Source organism: Sander lucioperca, chromosome 21 (genome assembly GCF_008315115.2).
Source record: "Sander lucioperca isolate FBNREF2018 chromosome 21, SLUC_FBN_1.2, whole genome shotgun sequence".
Lineage (NCBI taxonomy): Eukaryota > Metazoa > Chordata > Actinopteri > Perciformes > Percidae > Sander > Sander lucioperca.
In genome coordinates, this window is record NC_050193.1 from 6,761,795 (window position 1) to 6,781,050 (window position 19,256).

Here is a 19,256-nt window from a genome sequence, read left to right on the forward strand (position 1 = left end):
TACTGAAGTAGATCTAAATCACATGTATTTCCTCAGGATAAAAGAAATTAAACTGTTTCCTAGGACGAAGTGTCCTCTGTCAGATAAAAAGCACTGATTTTAACAGGTGTAAATATTTTTTTAATTAGAACTGCATTTTCAAGAAAATGTAAAGAAAGTATCAGACATTCAAAGAGACCAGCTTGTTAGAATTGGCGGTGCACAATTCACAAACAGGAGAACTTTCAAAAACACTGTTGTATACCAAAAACGGCCAGACTGCATCGAGTCAAAAGTAGACCCTCAACAGCACTGACTAAAATACATATCACAGCATTACTACCTACTGCCTCAAAAATGATCAGTGAGCCAAGTGAACACCTACACCTATATCACAAAAAATGGGCATTAGGACCTTGCTGCAGAGCTATTGCATTATAAATATACAAAATGTTTTACAGCACCCCTATTATCTAACTCAGTCGTACAAACTGTTCCTTGAGTGTACTTGTACAAATACATGTACAACCAGAGCATGATTTCAATATTTGGACGGTGACCTATGTATACAAGTTTTGAAATCTTTTCAGGGTCATTGGGTTTTGGAAGACTCACCTATCCTCCAACAAACAATGTGAGGCTTGAGTCCATTTTCAAATGAATGCCTCCTGTTGAAAAAAAACTATGTTTTTCCCATGTTCTAGGGCAGAGCTTCCTGTCAGAGAAAGATCTCTGCATTATCAGTGTACAAACGTGTTTTCACTGATAATTCCTTTACAAAATTTTGTTTGGACACAAAGTCAAACTACATCAGACTTATTAGTATTTCATAACAGAACACTGCTCAATTGTACAATTATCGTGAGCTACATACTTGAGAAAGACTGACACCATATGGACAATTGTAATACAAGTTCATATCTGTTTACTGTACTACAAAACTAAGGAATTACACAAATGGAAAAAATGGAGTATATTCAATGTCTACAAGAGAAATCAGAAGACTGCATCTTTGCAAATTTCAGCAGGGGAGGTATCTTTCAGTCATCTTTAAGCCCTCCAAAGACAGCTGTGGGGACACTCTTCTGTTCAAGCTGCACCTCTGTAAAAGGCCAAGAGAAGAAGACAATTAACACATGCATGTTCATAAAAAAACATGTCTGCATGAATGTTCAAACAAACGTGAATTTTTTCCCCATTTTACTGCTAAGTAGGGCTGCTCCCTCTTAGTCGACTAATCGTTCGTTTTGGTCTTAGTCAACTAAGATTTCTTTAGTCGATTAGTCATGTTTTATGCTTTTTTCATGCTGAATGACTTATTTCCAAGAAACGTACGAGCACATCTCTGGTAAACACAAGAATTAAAGTGGTGCTTTTGCATGACTCTTTGCGGAGAAACTCAGATTTACAGATCTGTCGATTAAATCAACTAATCGATTAGTCGATACAATTGAATGAGTGTTAGTCGACTAAGAATTTCTTCAATCGAGCACAGCCCTACTGCTAAGACTGGGCCTGTTGTGTCCGTCACTCACCTTCTGGTCCCTGGTTTTCATCATCTTCATCCTCATCCTCATCATCAATGTCAATCTCATCAGGATTGGCTTGTTTGGAAAGCTCAGCCAACTCACTGCGAGAGGTGTCACTCCTGCATAGGCAGATGCAGAGAATAAGATTGATGTGTCTCCATGTAGGTTGGAGCATGTAGTCCAATTTTATAAAAAAAAGGCATAACTTTTCACAGGAAAAGACAAACCTGACAAAGAGAATCTTTTCTTTGAGTTTGGGTTTGTCCTGCTCGGCCTCTGCAGCAAGCTGCTGTGCTTTCTGCTCCAGCATCTTCATGTCATCAATTTCCATTTGGCCTGGAGCAAGATCTGACACTGGACACAACACAAAGAAAATAGTTGGACAAACACAAACAAATATATATAAGTTAATTCATTCTAGTGCTACTATATTAGTAGTAAAGTAAACATCCCCCCCAATGTTCCGTGCAGCTCATACAGTTAATGGCTCACAATTTAGTGCAAGTTCCCTTAAGGCTCTGACACACCAACCCGATAATCGGCTGTCGGACAGTCTGGCGAGGTCAGTGACTCGAGTCTGTTCGGTGTGTTCCGTCGTCCGTCGGCCTTCGGCCTTCATTTTGGCCGACCTGACTTGCTGGGTCGGAGGGCGGGCAGTCGGACTCAATGACCAATCTGATTGGTGGAGTGCCAGCCCTGTACTAGCGAATCAGTGCACTTATGTTAGCGTGACGAACAGCCTCTCAAAATCAGACGAAAATCTTTCAAACTGACCTTTGTCGATCTGAAATGAAGACAGATTCAGCAACTGTATGGCCTATTTCTCGCTCACAATACAGATTAGCGCCGCCTGCTGTTATGGAGACGTATTATGTCTCGCGCATGCGCAGAACGTACGCTCAAGTCGGCATTGCTTCGGTGTGTTCCGCGGCACTTTTTTGACCAACTCGGGGAGACTGATCAGTCCGACTGCCTTTCCTCCTGACGGTCAGCTGTCGGGTTGGTGTGTCAGGGCCTTTACTAGTACCTGTGGAGCTTGTTGTAGCCTTCATCATCTGAGCAGACATAAAGTTGACCTGGGTGTTGTATGTGGCTTGGACACTACGTTTGATCCTCAGCATTTCTCTAATCGTGTCCTCATTTCCATGGCGGATCTCAAATTCTTTCCATGTCTGCCAGAAGTTTGCAGTCACCTGAAAAATCAAGTTTATAAATATATCAAGAGGAAATACGATGTGCACATCACTGATGGAAATGTATTCAAAAACAAGGTAATGGCAGGAGGAGGTTTAGCTCACCCTTGGGTCACAGATTTGGGAGCAGTAGGAGTAAATTGCTCTCGCCCGATCAATCTCACCAAGTTTACTCTCCATGTCAGCAAATCGCAGACACATGTCCCTTGCATGCTCATCAGGAAGGACCTGGATAAATACGAAAAAGTTGATTTTTGTTATTCCAATAATGAATAGAACAGCAAACCGTGTCATACTGATGGGTCAGAAATAATAGAAAGATTTCTATTCTAAAAAAAAAATCGAATTAATTCAACAGAATAAAAGCTTCAATATAACATGTTGTCATGTACCTCGATAGCTTTCTGGTAAATTGCTCTGGTGTACGTGACTCCGTAAATTTCAGCTGCTCTCTTGATGTAGATATTGAACATTTGATGTCTCTCCTCAGCTTCTACTGCCTGCGTTGCTCTTTCATAGACAGCCATGGCGTGTCGTGCCAATCCATATCCCTCCTCCAATTTGGCATACAACAGGTAAATGGCTGGAAAGCAAGGCACAGTGGTACATTCAGCATCAGTACATTTTTATAAAGAAAAAAAGGTGGAGACAATGTGGAATATAGTGTATACAAGTTGTCAATGCAATTCGAACAAGGATACTTACTCTTGGCAAACTTGGCAGGGCAGCCATCTAGGGCTTGCTCAAATAAATCTCTAGCTCTCTCCAGCTTCTTGCCCCCATAACGATCAATGAACTTGGTGAGGTAAGTGTTCCAGATGTCATAAACATTTGGCCACCTGAAGAGAGCAATACCACGCTCATATGCCTAAAAAAGGTATTGACAAAGACATTGAAGAATTGTTTAAATGGGTGGTACATTGACCAAGGCAAGCATACAAGAACACATTATTAATGTTGAATGTCGGTTTAGTTAATTAGTGGCATGTTATTACCTTGAAGCTTTCCTCAAAGTAGTTGTGCTCTTCAAGGAACATGGCATAATTGATGATGATCTGTGGCGTGGCGATGCGGAGGTCAATGATGCGATCATACACTGCTTTTGTAGACTGAGGAGAAATATTTTTAAAAAGGAGGAAGAATTAAACTAAACATCTACCACTCACACAGATGAATGACAGCTCGGATTTCAAAGACACGCAAAAGCACACCGTGGTTCAGAATTGTAAGACATATACTAAATATCTGAGAGTTCACCTGCCATGTGATGTATATTTTTTTGGCTCATATGTAGGAACATACACCTGTAAACACACAGAGATGTAGTGAACATACCTTGAAAGTGCCAAGACTCTCTTCCAAGTCCGCCAGCATAGACCAGACCTTCAAGGACTTGTAAACTCTGTTTTGGACTGGCTCGGATGCATCAAAGTACTCCGCTTTCTTGGATGGGATGGCTGTAGCTTTCTATATTCAAAAACACATCTTACAACTACATTCACAACACACATTTAAAAAAGCTGCAATCAGTAATATTTTACTTTTGTCAGAATTGCAATAATTCATGAGCAGGACCTTGAAAGTTTTGCAAATCAATGCCAGTCATTTATCTGTTTCACAATCTCATAACGGGCAGAGCTGCCCCAAATCTCTTGTGTTGTCAATTCTCTAATCTCCTACGGCCCTAAACTATCCAGTATGCACTAGGTTTCGTTCCCACAAAACAAGTGAACATCTATGTATTGTCTTAAGGGTGGGAAGAGATTCAAATAAAGCAACTAACAGTATGTGATGTTTTAGTTAGTCACTAGTCAAGCTTGTTTTTAGTTTAATGTCAAACTCCTACACTAAACACTATTACAGTATGATATGCAGCCTCAGGTCTTATCTATGGACAACTATATCAGTTACCAGGTGTTAAGTTTGAAAATCACAAGCTAAATCTCGATAGAGAATAAGCTTTCAAAAAACATTTGAAGGAAGACGAAAATTGCCGATGTTGTTGTAGGTTCTCAGTCCTGCCACTAGATGTTGCTAAACCTAGAGTGTAAATGGGGCTACTGTTTTACTAGTGTGGCATTGCCAGACCTATCCCCAGCACTGGAGTATGGTCTGGATACACCACTTATCTGTTCTGGGATAGGGGAAAAAATGCTCTGGCTTGTTTGTATTTTTTTTAACCCCAGATAGCTGAGATAGCAGAAGGGTAGGGAAATCAGGTGCGTCTGTCAGGCTTTATCCCAGCAATAGGCCTGCACGATAAATCGTTATAAAATCGATTCACCCCTGTTCACGATTTAACTTTTAATAAAAAGATTTTTTTTTATTTCTCCTTCATTTAATTTATTAAAAGCATTTGAAATTGACATTAACATGTTTTAATTATGTAAAGACATGTTCAAGGAGTTCAGATCAAGCCTGTATCAGGGCCATATTTAGTTCAATGTGTTATATGTCACTATTTCTGGTAGCCTACTGTACTTTATTTTCTTTATTCATTGAAGCCTCTATGTTTACAGGCTTGTGGTGATGTGCAATGTGCTATAGGGGCCAAAAATAATCTATGTTTGGTACCGCCAATTTGTTTTGTTTTGTCATGGTTCATGTGTGCTATAAACATTACACTTTGTGAGAAAAAAATCGTGGCAGAGAATCGTGATATTAATTCTAAGCTAAAAAAATCGTAATTCATATTTTTCCCCGAATCATGCAGGCCTACCCAGCAATGTACATCCATTGAGCCGGACTACTATTTTACTGATTGGATCTGTTATAATGACTGCTGCTGAGATACAAGTGTCTCACCCTCAGTATGCGCAGTGCCTGTTCATAGTTCTCATGGCGTAGCTCCATCTCTCCATACTCACACCACACCGCAGAAAGGTCATCTACCTGCTTGTAGTTCACTTTGGTAGCCTTCTCAAAAATTGTCCTGGCCTGGGTGACAGTTGGTAAATGTAAGACTTATCAGGAATAGAAAAAGCATTTCTGAATTGCAGAGGGTTCAAGAATCCCTGTGGAAAGACCTCTGACTTACATCATCCAGCTGCTCATTTTCCTCATAGAATTTAGCAAAGGAAACCCAGAGAGAGTGAGGCTTCCCTGTGGCCTTCATCGGATCCACAGTCTGCACTGCCTCAGTGTATGTGTTGATGATCTGCAGAAGATATGTTGAGCACAGATCCATGAGTAATGCACAACATAAAGGCAATGATACCTGCATGGTCTTTGTTAAATGTTAAACCACTATGAATTGTGTGTGCACTATCCCTGCCAAAAAAAAAAAAAAAAAAAAAAAAAACCATGTAGAAAAAAAAAAAAAACCTAAACCTCACCTGCCGTGGATTGCCCTCATACAGTTTTACCCGCTTGTGCCACTCATGGACATTATGAGGGTTCTGTCGCAGTAGAACACTGTTCAAAAGAAGGGGCCGCCGGGCTATCAGCTGCTCAAAACGGGCCAGTCTAAGCTCCATGTCTATGTCCTCTGGGAGGAGAGGGACAGAGAGTAAGGCAAGCATGACAAGAGAAGTGAAAGCAAGGAACGCTGCCAATATTAATGAATCCACACACACCATCTTCATCCTTTCCCATCTCAGCAGTGGTCTCCATCTTTGCTGCAATCATGCTCTCTTCAAACTGGGCGTAACTATCAAACACTTGTGTGAAATCCCTTACTGTTACCACCGTAAGGATGGCCTCCTCATACACATCACGGGCCTGAAAAAATAAAGAAAATGTGTAGTCATAGACAAGTCACAAGACAGACAGCAAATTAATGCGAATTCATTTGAGACAAATTAACTAGCTAAATACGAAGCAGGAGAGTATTTTGGATAAATAACTTTCAATTTGATAGGTCCTGTATGTTATGTATAAAAATGGAAGCACTTTATATATATAAAAAACAAAAAAAAAAAAAAAAAAAAACACACCTTCTCAAAGTGACCACTCCTGATATAATAGTCAGCTAAAGAGCACCAGAGTTTTCCAAGTTGGTCTGTGAATCTAGTGAGGCCTCCTCGGATGATGGCTCCTACATTTAGAGAGGTCACTTTATCAGGGTTCTGGGAGATCAGGTCGCATAGCTCATGCCACAGCTGTCCAACAAATAAATGTATAAACAAGATGTATTAATCTTTCTGGTCAGTTTAAAAAAAACAAGTACATTCGGAAGTGCTTAGCATAATAAAATCTTACTTGATAGTTAGACTTGCCCTCTTTGGACACAAAGCTTTCGTCATTAACAACAGCTGCTAGTCGCACAGCTGCTTCATCCAAGCGGCCAACAGACCGTAAGTAGTCTATGTATTCCTCTGTATTCTCTGGAGAAAGCTACATGGTACAAAGAGCAGACATCACATATGGAGTTATGTAATTATGTTTATTTGTCTACTGACAGCTTTCCTTTTCAATATTAATTTCCCCTATACATATTTATCTTATTCTGTTGTATGAATAAAATGTTATAGGGAAATATGTTTAGCTTCCTAATCAACATTAGAGCACAATATAGTATGCAGTTAAAGCCTTTTGGATGACTGGTGAAACATACTCAAGACTAAATCAGCAAGGTCAAAAAATAAATCAGCAAGCAAATCCAGTAGCCTTTCACTTGCCCAAGAAACTTCAGCCATTTACAGAAAATGTTCATACATTCAGACCTATCATACCACACTGTGACATAATACCACATCCCATCCATTTTCCACAATTTGCCACTGCAAGTGCACAAATATAACTATCCGTGTAATCACAAACCTCCCTAAATGACAGTGTACCATGCTCTCACCTTAAGGTACCTGCGGTACACCCGGATGGCAGTCTCAGGCAGGGGCAGATTACGCACAAAGCGGAGATACAGAGGCCAGATGCGTGGGTGTTGAGTAACAGGAAGAGCTCTGAGAGCACGGTCAAATGTTTGCCGACTTCTTGTGATCTTGCATTGAGACACAAGGAACTGGCAGTAATCAAGCCATATTCTAGGCATCTAGTTTAGGGAAAGACATATGGTTAGTTTCAAGCACAACTGACAACACACAGACCACAATGAATGTAATGTTATTTTGTACGGTCATTGGTTCAGTATAGAGTTCGATAGTACCAGTTACCTTATGCATGAACACCAATGCCCTTTCATGGCAATTATTGATCTCTTCATAGCTTGGTTCAGTGATACATTTCCCTTTGACTTGTTTCCGTCTCTCTCTCAGATAATTGTACCACAGCTTGTAGCTGTAAAAAAAGGATTAGACCATAATAATCAGAATAGGTTTGATTGGCACAATAAGTACCCTCATGTGGAATATACCATAGTAATCGTACAAATCTTAAACCTGTTTTGGACATCTTGACAATCACCTAAATTAAATCCAATGCCCTTATCTAATTACTTTTACCATCACACAATTAGTCACAAACATGCCCCTTAATCACAAGGCCAAAATATTCATGCAGGTAACGTTAAGTTACTGATGTGGATTTGCAGGTATCCGTAGCCACCTGCTTTTCAGTGCAATGCCGAAGCATTCTTTCTAACGGTCCCCTGTAATGTTAACGTTAGTTACCTGCCAGGCAGCTCTTTCAGAGCCCGCTCATATATCATGTTGAGGGTGGATTTGGCTCCGTTCTGTTTGAATTCGATGTAACGCATCCAGCACTTGACTGAGTATGGGTTCCTGATAATCTCCTCTTCATAAGGCAGATCATCGTCCTCCTAACAGAAGCAGAAACCACATAACACTTCAAGTACAACTCTAATAACATCAACTTTTGAAAAAGTTAAAACATTAACGTTAGCGCGACAGCGTAACGTTACTACAACGTCAACAATTCATCCGCAGATTGTAAAGAATGCATTCATACGAGCATTCATAAATTAAGGATAACTATTGTGAGTTCAGAATTTCGATATTTTAACAACATTTTAGGAACCAAACATGTCTGACCAATAACTAATAACTAGTGATTCCTAGTTCACGAGCTATAAAAAGCTAACTTCAACAATGTTACACACCAAAGCTAACATTAGCGCTCCAGTAAAAGTTAAGTTAGCTAGCTAGCTAACGTTACCACTCGTTGTCAATAAACACTAACAGATAACAATATTTTTAACGGTGTAGCTTACAAACAGAACATCAGGTTTTCCATTTAGCGAAGGCATTTCTTCCTAAAGAGAATGGCCGTCCGATATTAAGAAAAAAAGTTATGCTAACGTTGCAGACTACTCAAAGCGTATAGTATATGGATGTATTAGCTAGTGGTAGTAGCATTGACATGGTGGGTAGTAGTAGCGATACTTCCGGCCTCGTCACATATTTTTCTTCTGTGTGTTTATTGGCTGATCGTAAACCAGCTTGAACGTGCATACTGCCGCCTACTGTAGCGCAGTGTGTAGAATTATGACATTACTCTATCTGGGAAAAAAAGCAATATCTCGAATTACACCCATAGACTGTCTATGATACCTATTTCCTAATCCTGCCTGTCGCAGGGATCCTGACTCCTGATCACCCTGTCGGGGTTGTAATTCCTGCCCTGCCTCATGTATTATATTTCTCCCTCTCTGAATTAGGCATATACAGTATTGCAATGCACATTCATTAATTTATACGTTTACAATGTCATGATAACTATGATTTTGGTACATGTTGTAATAGGCAGTTATCATACAGCACATGAGTGAGTGATAACCTAGGAGTGTGAGCAGTATTTTTCTCTGTCAATGACCTGAGACATGTTGATCCAGCTAGAATGTGCACAGTAGCCTACAAAACTAAACAGAGTTTAGTTAAAGTTAAATATGGCTCAAATGCATGATGCATACAACATATGCAATTAACACTTCCAAAAAAAACAATAATTTCAATCAAGCCCTTTTCTTGAAACCATTTAAATGCATAAAAGAGTGGAGGCCAGTTATTTTTCATAATAAATGGATTTTACAATATTTTATAATAAAGCCACATTTAAACACAGTGCCCAACCCCTCCATATTTTACTGCAAAGATGAATGTCTACATCATTAGCATAAATGAGTCATCATTTAAATTTTAGATATAACCGGAAAAAAACTAACTGTGAACGGTGAAAGTGTGCTGCAGCAAATCTTGACATGTCTTATGAGTAGACACAGATAATTATACCTGTGTGAGTGAATGGGATGCAGAGATGTATAATGAATTTCCAAAAGTTAAAAAAGGCTATGCAGTCAGTTTTAAAGTTACAAGGGTATAAATGTTTTATTTTTTATGTAAAAAAATGATTATTGTAATATTATATAATGTAGTGTTAATACTTCTGAAATGCATTTAGATAGTTGATTTCAGGATAATTTAGGTCATTATACTTTGAAGCCAATGCCAGCTTGTCTCAAAACCATAGACACTGAGGTTCCATAACAGCAACAAAATCAAATGTAGCATGAGAATAAAGATCTTTGGCATCTGAATGTTCTTGTAGTCCTTGTAAGGCAAGGTGTAATACCACTTGAACTGGAAAGAGCCTTACATTAAATTTTAACCAAAGGAATAAGATGTGTGCCAATGTCCTGTAATTATACAGTATTCTCCAAAATTAAGTCCCATTCCTGGCTATGGTCATGTTTATTTGCAAGGGCAAGTAGAGATAACCTCTATTATAAAATTAAATCAGAATCAAAATTCGAGTAATTATTTTGGTGGAGCAAATTAGTGGCTCAAAAATCCAGATATGTATTGCACAGCATCTATTTTGAGATATACTTTGGACATTACAATCACACTTATGCTTTATGAGCGGAAATAATGCTTCTCTTTTAAACATGTTGCATGATATGTTACATGGCATACTATTTAAAATGTATATGTGATGTGTGAAGGATTCTAAGTCACAATGCTAACTGTTAGTTTACTTATATTGGTGACATTCAGCAATGATATTCAATTGTTCTGCATTTCAAAGATTAGAAAAGCGTTATAGTAAATATATTATTTAATATTCTTTGAATGATCAAAATACTTTGGATTTACTGAAGAGGCTGGGAAAATGGTCTTTGGACATATCAAACACGGAGGCAATTTGTGACTTTTAAAAACAATAAGCAATAACAAACAATAAAATGAATTAAGATAGAACAGAACACTGTTTTTTGCCCTTGGTCAGTTTCCCAGCTGACCAGGGGCAAGCAGGCCTTCACTCACTAGATTGAGAGAAAAGCTATAATAAATAGAATTATAATGAAACAAACATCTTGTAGAAGTTACCAAGAAACCTTTATCCCTGGAACCCCAAGTTCCTATTTACAGTTTATGATATGTAGGATCAATAAATAATGTCTGTTGCCACATTCAACAGGCCAAGAACGCCCTGGCCCATGCTGTTCAGTCAGCCCGCCATGACTGTGATCTGCTCAGAGAGCAGTTTGAGGTGGAGCAGGAGGCCAAGGCTGAGCTGCAGCGAGAAATGTCCAAGGCCAGAGACTATGTATTATTTCAGGCTGCCATGATGGCCGAGGAGCTGAAGAAGGAGCAGGACACCAGTGCTCACCTGGAGAGGATGAAGAAGAACCTGGAGGTCACAGTAAAAGACCTGCAGCACCAGAAACTGGAGTCCAGGGTATGCACTATAGGTAAAAACTCACAATAGATTTTTGAAGGCACATCACAGTTTTACTGTGTGGAATCAATTCTACTTGTATCACTTTGTATCTAAATGTTTGTACATGCAATGAAATAAAAATAATGTATTATTTATCATCACATTACAGGTGCATGAGCTAGAAGCTGAAGTTAAGCCGAGCAAAGATGTGGAGATGATGCTGTTAAAGGACTGAGATGACATACCAGGTAATTCATATTTTAAAAACTACCTTAACTTCTGTTTAATTCTATGAATATATGTGGAGACTGAGGAGGACAAGAAGAATGTGGTCAGACTTCAGGACCTCTGGTGGACAAGCTGCAGCTCAAAGTCAAGTCAAAGAGACAAGCTGAGGACGCTGTAAATCAAATAACATAATGTGACACATCATTTACAGTTAATTTAATAACATCACTCTTAACTGCCTTGTAACTATGTCAATACAACTCAAATCCCTTCACAGGAGGAGCAGGCCAACACTCACATGTCCAGGCTGACAAAGGTTCAGCATGAGCTGGAGGAAGCTCAGGAGCGTGCTGACATCGCTGAGTCCCAGGTCAACAAGCTGAGAGTCAAGAGCCGTGATGCTGGAGAGGTATCTTTGTTGTTTCCCTGATCACAGTATCAGTTGTGTTGACATTAGAAGTCAGTAAAATTATTTGATGGTGTGCACTTTCACTGTTGAAAGTGTAAATATATAAATCCATTTATTTGGTTGACCAGAAAAATATTTAGTCCAAAACTAAGTAGAGCAATTAACCGTGCTGTAATGTCTTGTTACATCAGCAGGACCGTACCACTGTGAATGTGTAAGTACAATATGAAGTGATGAGTATAACTGTGTTTGGGATGTACTGAGCAAGCTGAAATAAACCTTCCCTGAGCCTGTTCATCATTATGTAATGTATATGCCGAAATGACATATCTGTTGGCAAAGATTATATAGTCAACATTTTTCTTTAATTGTTGACAGATTATTACATAATGATTTTGTATTACATTTGTCCACCGTTGTAATGTGTGCAGCTGTTAGGCTACATTATTCACATCGCAGAAATAGAACAGAAATATAATTAGTGGATCAAATTCTGCTTAGGACTTGAAAAAGGCCTGTCCAGCATTCATGCAATGCTCTACTCGAGATGTCACAGGTGACAAATAGATGTAGGTTGCCAAGTCATGCAAGTCTTTGCTCTCCTGGAAGAAATTAAACCTTGACTTGGACTCTTGGAGCGGAGGAGGTCTTCACTAAATCTTTTGATGCCCCTTCATTAGCTAGCCCTTTGGACTTTTCAGTGAAGGGTACTTGGATTTGACATAACTTTACTATTCTACTAAAGGGAATATATGGTGACAGGGTTAACATGTCCATGTCACATAAGCAGCAAAATAAATCAACACCACTCAAGTGGATTTCTTTCCATAGCATAATTGCAAAAAGTAAACAGGATCAACATATAGAGCTGCAACTAGTGCAACTAGCAATTAGTTGACTAATCGAACAATGGATCGACAAAGAAATAATCTAATTTAAAAAAAAAAACTATTTTGAAAATTGTTTTTGAACTGAATATCTTTGGGCTTCACCTTGGACATATCACCTTGAGTCACACACACAGACACACACACACACACACTGTTGCACCAGTATAGCACAACATATATATATATATATATATATATATATATATATATATACATTCTTATGTGTATAAAAACATTTATTTTCCATGACCATGTCCATTATCCATGATCTGATGTTATAAGTATCAGGAGATAAGAAGCTATAAAGTGGAAATGGAAAACACTTGTATTGGTCACTTGGACACTTTAAGTCATCACATAATCTGCTCAAATCCATATGTGTCCTAAGAGCCAACCAGGGTTAAGTGTTTCCAATTTATATGTTTTTTGCCAATTTGACTCAAAAATGCCATAATGGCCATAAACCATCAGGATTGGCAGGGAAACTTGTATCACACTTCTAGATGTCATCTCTTTAGTTCATTTTGCTTTCTAAAGGACCTTATTTTAGGCTTGATCCCAAAAGAGTTGGCAAGTGTTTTCATGTCTATTTAGGGAGTTAAACAATGGCCGATCAAATACTACCTCATTTTAATTTTATTACAGGGATATGAGATGTCCCTGTAACTGTAGACCATCCAAAGGTGGTGGGGACGTCCAAAACTAAGGTCTAATATGCATCTGACATGGCACAAAAACATTAATGCGATGTAAACTATTAATAAGGTGCCTTGATTTTAATTTTTAAGACTTATACACTTCATGGAATAGATATTCTTTAGGTATTATTAAAGTCAGTTCCAATGAGATATGTAACACTTGTCCAGTGTTAATGGAAAGACCATGGCCTGAATTGTATTTCAGATATCTGAGTTTTGCATGTCCTGTAACTATACACCAGTGACATTTCAAGGCTTCTCCAAATTTGAAAGTCATTATTGGCACGGTGGCTCAGTGGTTAGCGCTGCTGCCTCACAGCAAGTAGGCACTGCTGAGTACTAGTTTCAAGGGGGCCTTTCTGTGTGGAGTTTGCATGTTATCTCTGTGTTCGTGTGGGTTTCCTCCTACATTCTAGATGATAGCTAGGTAACTCCTGCCATTGCCCTTGATTTAGGTACTGGCATGGCATTACAACTGGAGTTGGTCCTCGGACGCCAAACTATGGCTGTTCTAATTATCGTAGTTAGGAGGATACATTCCTCATACTGTATGTTTAAATGTACTTGGCTAATAACTTTTTTTTCCCGCCTTTATTTGATAGGACAGCTACAGTATGTGAGGGAAGACATGCAGGAAATCGTCACAGGTCGGATTCGAACTCTGGACCTCTGCGTCAAGGCATAAACCTCCAAGTATATGTGCGCCTGCTCTAACCACTGACCCAACCCGGCCACTACTTGGCTAATAACTTAAAATAGTAAATAAAATAAAAAATATATTATCAAATATAAATATTAAAATTAATAAGACACATGTGCCTATACCATTAATAACCCACCAGTTTCCATTTTTTCAATTCACTGTGGACATTACCGGTGTAGTATTTAAAAAAAAAATGTTTTATTGAGCATTAACATCACAAGTAACAAGTTGCCGAAGTAGCACATAACAAACCTGAAGCACTGTGCTCACACATTTGACCTTAACACACATTAACGCTTGGCTATAAACAGATATCTGCACTAATAGGCTATGCGATCACAATGTAAAAATATATTTCCAACACCGCTGACTGATAGCTGACTTCAATAACTTAATCAGCCAAAAACCATGGCAACAGTGTGTCCCAGTTGTGTGTACCACTTTTTGTGTCCCCTGGAAACAGTTTCTGTTGTGTTGTTTCATTTTTTTCTAAATGATGTGCATGTGTAGTCACTACAGATTTGATTTAGGGATCTGTTGTTATTACACACTGCACACAGGCCTGAAATACACACAACAGGCGCCCTGAGCGGTTTGGTGCCTTGCTCAAGGGCACCTTGGCAGTGCCCAGGAGGTGAACTGGCACCTCTCCAGCTACCAAGTGCACCTCCATATTTCAGCCCATATGGGGACTTGAACCAGCAACCCTCCGGTTCCCAACCCAACTCCCTACGGACTGAGCTACTGCCACCCCACCCCATATACATGGTTTTCACCTACATCCACGGTCGTCACATTGGTGAAGATGTTTCATAAATGCTGCGCATGTGTTGTCAAATTGGTGATGGTGTTTCCTGGCTGCGCATGTGTCGTCAAATTGGGAAGGATGTTTCCTCATTTGCTTGTGTTTTGTCTATTTGCATGTGTTAGTGCAGTGTGTTGAGCTCTCACATGGCCACGGACAAAAGCAGTCCATAAATTAAGCTCACATAAACCACTGGCAAGTTGCTGTCTGAGATTATCGTAGAGCCAATGACACTTGTCACAAAGACATCAACTGTTATGGAATGACAATTGGCTTAGTAGTAGCCTATAAGCTCTAAACCATTGCAAGTATTCAAGTACTCTCCTGTGGCTTGGCTGTGTTCGGAGGGGCCACAGTCAGTATAAATTAATAGGGTTTAATAGGGATCCTAAGCACTCCAAATTTATGACCTGTCCTACTTGTTGCCAACAGGGCCCATTCATAAACACAAACATGAAATGAAGCAGCAGTGAACATGTTGCAATGTGATTTGAAAATTGACAACATAAATCATTTTATTTTTATTTATTTAATTTAATTTCAGTCTCAGATTGCTGAGTATGGGGCAACATATGTTAGACAACTTTTAACAGAGTTCATAAATTATCAACAACCTATTGTGATATGTAATTAATAAGAACAAGATTTTCTTGACAGTGTTTTTTTTCCAAAGCCAAACTCAATGCACCAAGGTAGCACAATTTAAAATTAGGGTGTATCACGTTTTTTCAAGGGTTCTTACCATAATTTTTTTTAATGAAAGATAAGAAAATGTGATCATACCTACAGAAAACAAATTATTGAACAAGTTTCCTTTACATGATACAGTCTACAGAAGAGTGAGGTGATTGCTAGGGTGGCCCCTATAATGCAAAATCCCAATGTAAAGGACATAGATGCAACTATATACTGTATACAATTGGTTACATGATGTTACAATCAAGGACACTTATAAATCTCTATAAGGTTCCTTGGTTACAACCATAGACATACAATTAGTGGATGTAGCATCCGTGAAGTCACCTAGTGGTTTGTGGTCTGCCGTTTTGAAGCCTTCCGTTTTTTTTGCAACCGGATGTGTCGATTTTTGACGAGAGGTTGGAGCTAGGAGTATGACACGGCCAGGCCAGTGTTGTTTATGGTTGCAATGGACCTTTTTCACAGCAGACATTTTGACTTGTCATTGAAGGAAAAGCACAGCTGAAATTGATAACCTTAATGATTGCTCAATTCCTTCAAGTGTCCCAGTAAGCTATCTCAGTGAGTCAGCATGCACAATACCAGGGCCTCTCCTAAGTGGAATACAGACATCATTAATGGTTTTGAATACACGTGTGCTTTTCCTACTATGACATGTCAATATGTCTGCCGTGAAAAAGGTCTATGGCGCTGCAATGCCGATTTTCAACACTTCTGAAGCGAGTCATCCAACTGAGTTTTACCTGCTGGTAAACACAGACCTCTGGGTACTGCTGCCATTCATCTGCATACAGCAAACATTCCCTTAAATTACCAGCTAACGCTAACGGTAGCTAGCTAGCCTGAATAAGGCATTTCTAGGCGACCAACATGTCCCAATTAACTTTGATTAAAAGAAAACTTAAAACTTAACTATGCTTCTCTTCATAGTTGTCAGAGTCATCTATACCACACCTTTGTAAGCTGGCTCATGTTTGCCTTGGACCATCTCCAGTTGTACTGCTATAGTTTTAGACTGAGCTCCTATCTCTTTCCATCTGTGCATTCATGTCCCAGTAATGCTTGTTACTAACTTAGCTCAGGGGAACTTATTCCCCGGAGTCCTTATGTTTTCTCGCCTCACAAATTTCCTTGAATTGGGGTGGCAGCTAAAACGTCTTGGCGGCTGCTGCCGCAGCTGTGGTCCTGCCCAACAACCTGCTACGCCCTGCACTGCTACTACTATTATTTCTAGTCATAGTTCTTTATCTTTATTGTTACTATAACTGCCACTGTTCATCATACCAACTGCTGTAATTATTATTAATCATATTTCTGTATATCTGTATCAGTGTCTCTGTCTCCCAACCGGCAGCAGCAGATGGCCGCCCACTAAGAGTCAGGGTCTGTCCGAGGTTTCTGCATTGTTTAAAGGAAGTTTTCCTCGCCACTGTCCCACCAAATGCTTTCTCTTGGGGGGAATTGTTGGGTCTTTGTTAATTATAGAGTGTGGTCTAGACCTACTCTATACCTACTCTGTAAAGTGTCCTGAGATAACTCCTGTTATGATTTGACACTATAAATAAAATTGAAATTGAATTGAAAACACATTGTGAGAGGGTCAAAGTTCAAGATTAAAACCCTAACCCTAACACCCAAGTTCACAGCTATTTTAATGTACACATGTGCCACCGATATGCGTTGCTAATCCTCTGCAGTTGTTAGACCTGTAGGGAAAATGCTATTTATGTGGACACTATAGACTGGTTGTCCAGACTGGTTGTCCATTTGTGTACCAAGATATTTTTAGCAGTTGACATTGGCTTTGTTGTGCTTATTAACAACTGCAGGGGAGTGGCCACCAATGCATGTGTAAAGACAATTTCCTTTGTTTAGAATGACAAAGACAGTATGCATCAACACTGTATGTCTTTGATGAACAAATGACTGATTTGGCATGCTACAATGATATGCCTTAACTGGACAAAAATAACTACTGTTTATTATTGTGTCAGGTCTCACTCAAAACAAGTTGTAAGGAGTTTTGGTTAGAGCTGCTTCAATTTATGCCAGACATTCTCCTGATCCAAGTGTCTACTAGCGAACACAATTGTTTATGGTTTACAGGAATATTCAAGTTAACCATTGTGCGTACATATGTAAAATAAAGAATCACAACACAAACAAATCATGATTATTTGAATGTAAAGTAATATGTATAATATATTATTCTGAAGCACATACAGTAAGCTTTACTGTTGATGCACCTCCTCCAAATTTCTTTTTTCTCCTTTTAATTTGTTATCTCTTCACAAATCATTGCATTTCAGGTTAGACTGTCAGGATGTCAATTTCATACATCCTGAAAACTGAACTTTATAAAGTAAGCACAACAGAGATCCTCCCCTCTTCTGTTTGTTTCCTTTATTCTTTTTTTATGTTTTTTTTGTATTTGTTTCCTTTATTCTGAAAGCATGAAACAAACCAAACAAAGAAAAGCAGAGAGAGCTTAATCCACACAACCTTTTGTCTCTCAGTGTTACTACCCAGTCATCGAGGAGTGTAACTTTTTAAAAACTCTTTTAAATCTTCTCAGGCTCCTCCTTGTCAGATGTGTTTGGCATGTCATATTTCAGGTCAAGGGCTGAGTGCCAAGGCTCATCTACAGTATACAGTATTCATCTACTGGACTCAAGGACATACAAAGGAGCTCCTAAAAAAAGGGTGCTTGGTTCTTGCATTATAGCCTATAGAAACGGACTCATATTTAAGTTTACAGGTTACACTTGCAGTAATAATGCTAAATAAGTTTGAGCGTTTTCTCGTTAGTAAAACAACCTTGCTAATATGTACTCCACACATGCTGCATTTGAATCTTAGATGTATTTTTAAAAAGAATATGATTTGAGTGGTGTATAATGTAATTTGCAACACAAAATGTGCAGTCATAAAATAGAGGTAAGCTGAAAGTATCCCCAGAAAGTAAACCATAAAGTAATGTACAATATGTCACATTCACAGTGAGACAGTATAAGTGGCCCTGTGTGCACAACATGCTCTTTATTAAAGGTGACACATGTAGCCATACATAACATCTGTAACAAACTGTCAGCCTTAGCAGATGAATAATTTGCTTCCAGATGAATGTAATGGCTCATCTCTATATGATGCAGACTGAGGAATAGTTTTTAGTCATAGCTAAACAACTAAATCTCCGCCTTTTGTTGTGCAAAAATAGCATCTAATGTATTCAAGTACACCAAGGCTCAAACAAGTTGTCAAAAAGAAAAATGACTGAAGACCTCTGGCCCTACTGCAATAGCTTGTGTGCAACACGTCTGTACAGTAGCCCACCTACCTATTGAGGTGTCATTTCTCAAGGTCATCTCTTTTTTTGAAGAAAGAATGTTCGGTAAATATGAAAGGCAATAACACAACTTCAGTCAACAATACAGATTAAAATACACACATCAAGGAAAAAGTAAAAGTACAAATGTATTTTCCCTCACTTATTTCAAATTTTTACTTTACATTAATCCTGGATACACTTTTCATTCATGGACTAAT

At 38.8% G+C, this 19,256-nt stretch overlaps 2 protein-coding genes across 2 annotated transcripts; one reads left to right on the forward strand and one right to left on the reverse strand.

Annotated features, from left to right (window-relative positions):
• Positions 1 to 123: 123 nt before the first annotated feature.
• xab2 (XPA binding protein 2) lies at positions 124 to 8,960 on the reverse strand. Its single transcript, XM_031312507.2, has 19 exons — positions 8,829 to 8,960; positions 8,269 to 8,417; positions 7,813 to 7,936; positions 7,494 to 7,691; positions 6,902 to 7,036; positions 6,637 to 6,801; positions 6,277 to 6,421; positions 6,037 to 6,188; positions 5,739 to 5,858; positions 5,507 to 5,638; positions 4,037 to 4,168; positions 3,697 to 3,810; positions 3,407 to 3,569; positions 3,094 to 3,284; positions 2,807 to 2,929; positions 2,536 to 2,701; positions 1,736 to 1,862; positions 1,515 to 1,627; positions 124 to 1,081 (listed from the first exon to the last, which is right to left on the reverse strand). The coding sequence occupies exons 1-19, from the start codon at positions 8,862 to 8,864 to the stop codon at positions 1,020 to 1,022; spliced, it is 2,547 nt and encodes an 848-aa protein (XP_031168367.1). The 5' UTR covers positions 8,865 to 8,960; the 3' UTR covers positions 124 to 1,019.
• Positions 8,961 to 11,032: 2,072 nt separating this feature from the next.
• Positions 11,033 to 11,936, forward strand: LOC116059632 (myosin-8). The gene is given in 6 exon segments (XM_035997045.1): positions 11,033 to 11,296; positions 11,448 to 11,472; positions 11,475 to 11,527; positions 11,562 to 11,624; positions 11,627 to 11,680; positions 11,784 to 11,936. Coding segments are annotated over 6 exon segments (501 nt in total). The 5' UTR covers positions 11,033 to 11,143.
• The last annotated feature ends 7,320 nt before the right edge of the window (positions 11,937 to 19,256 follow it).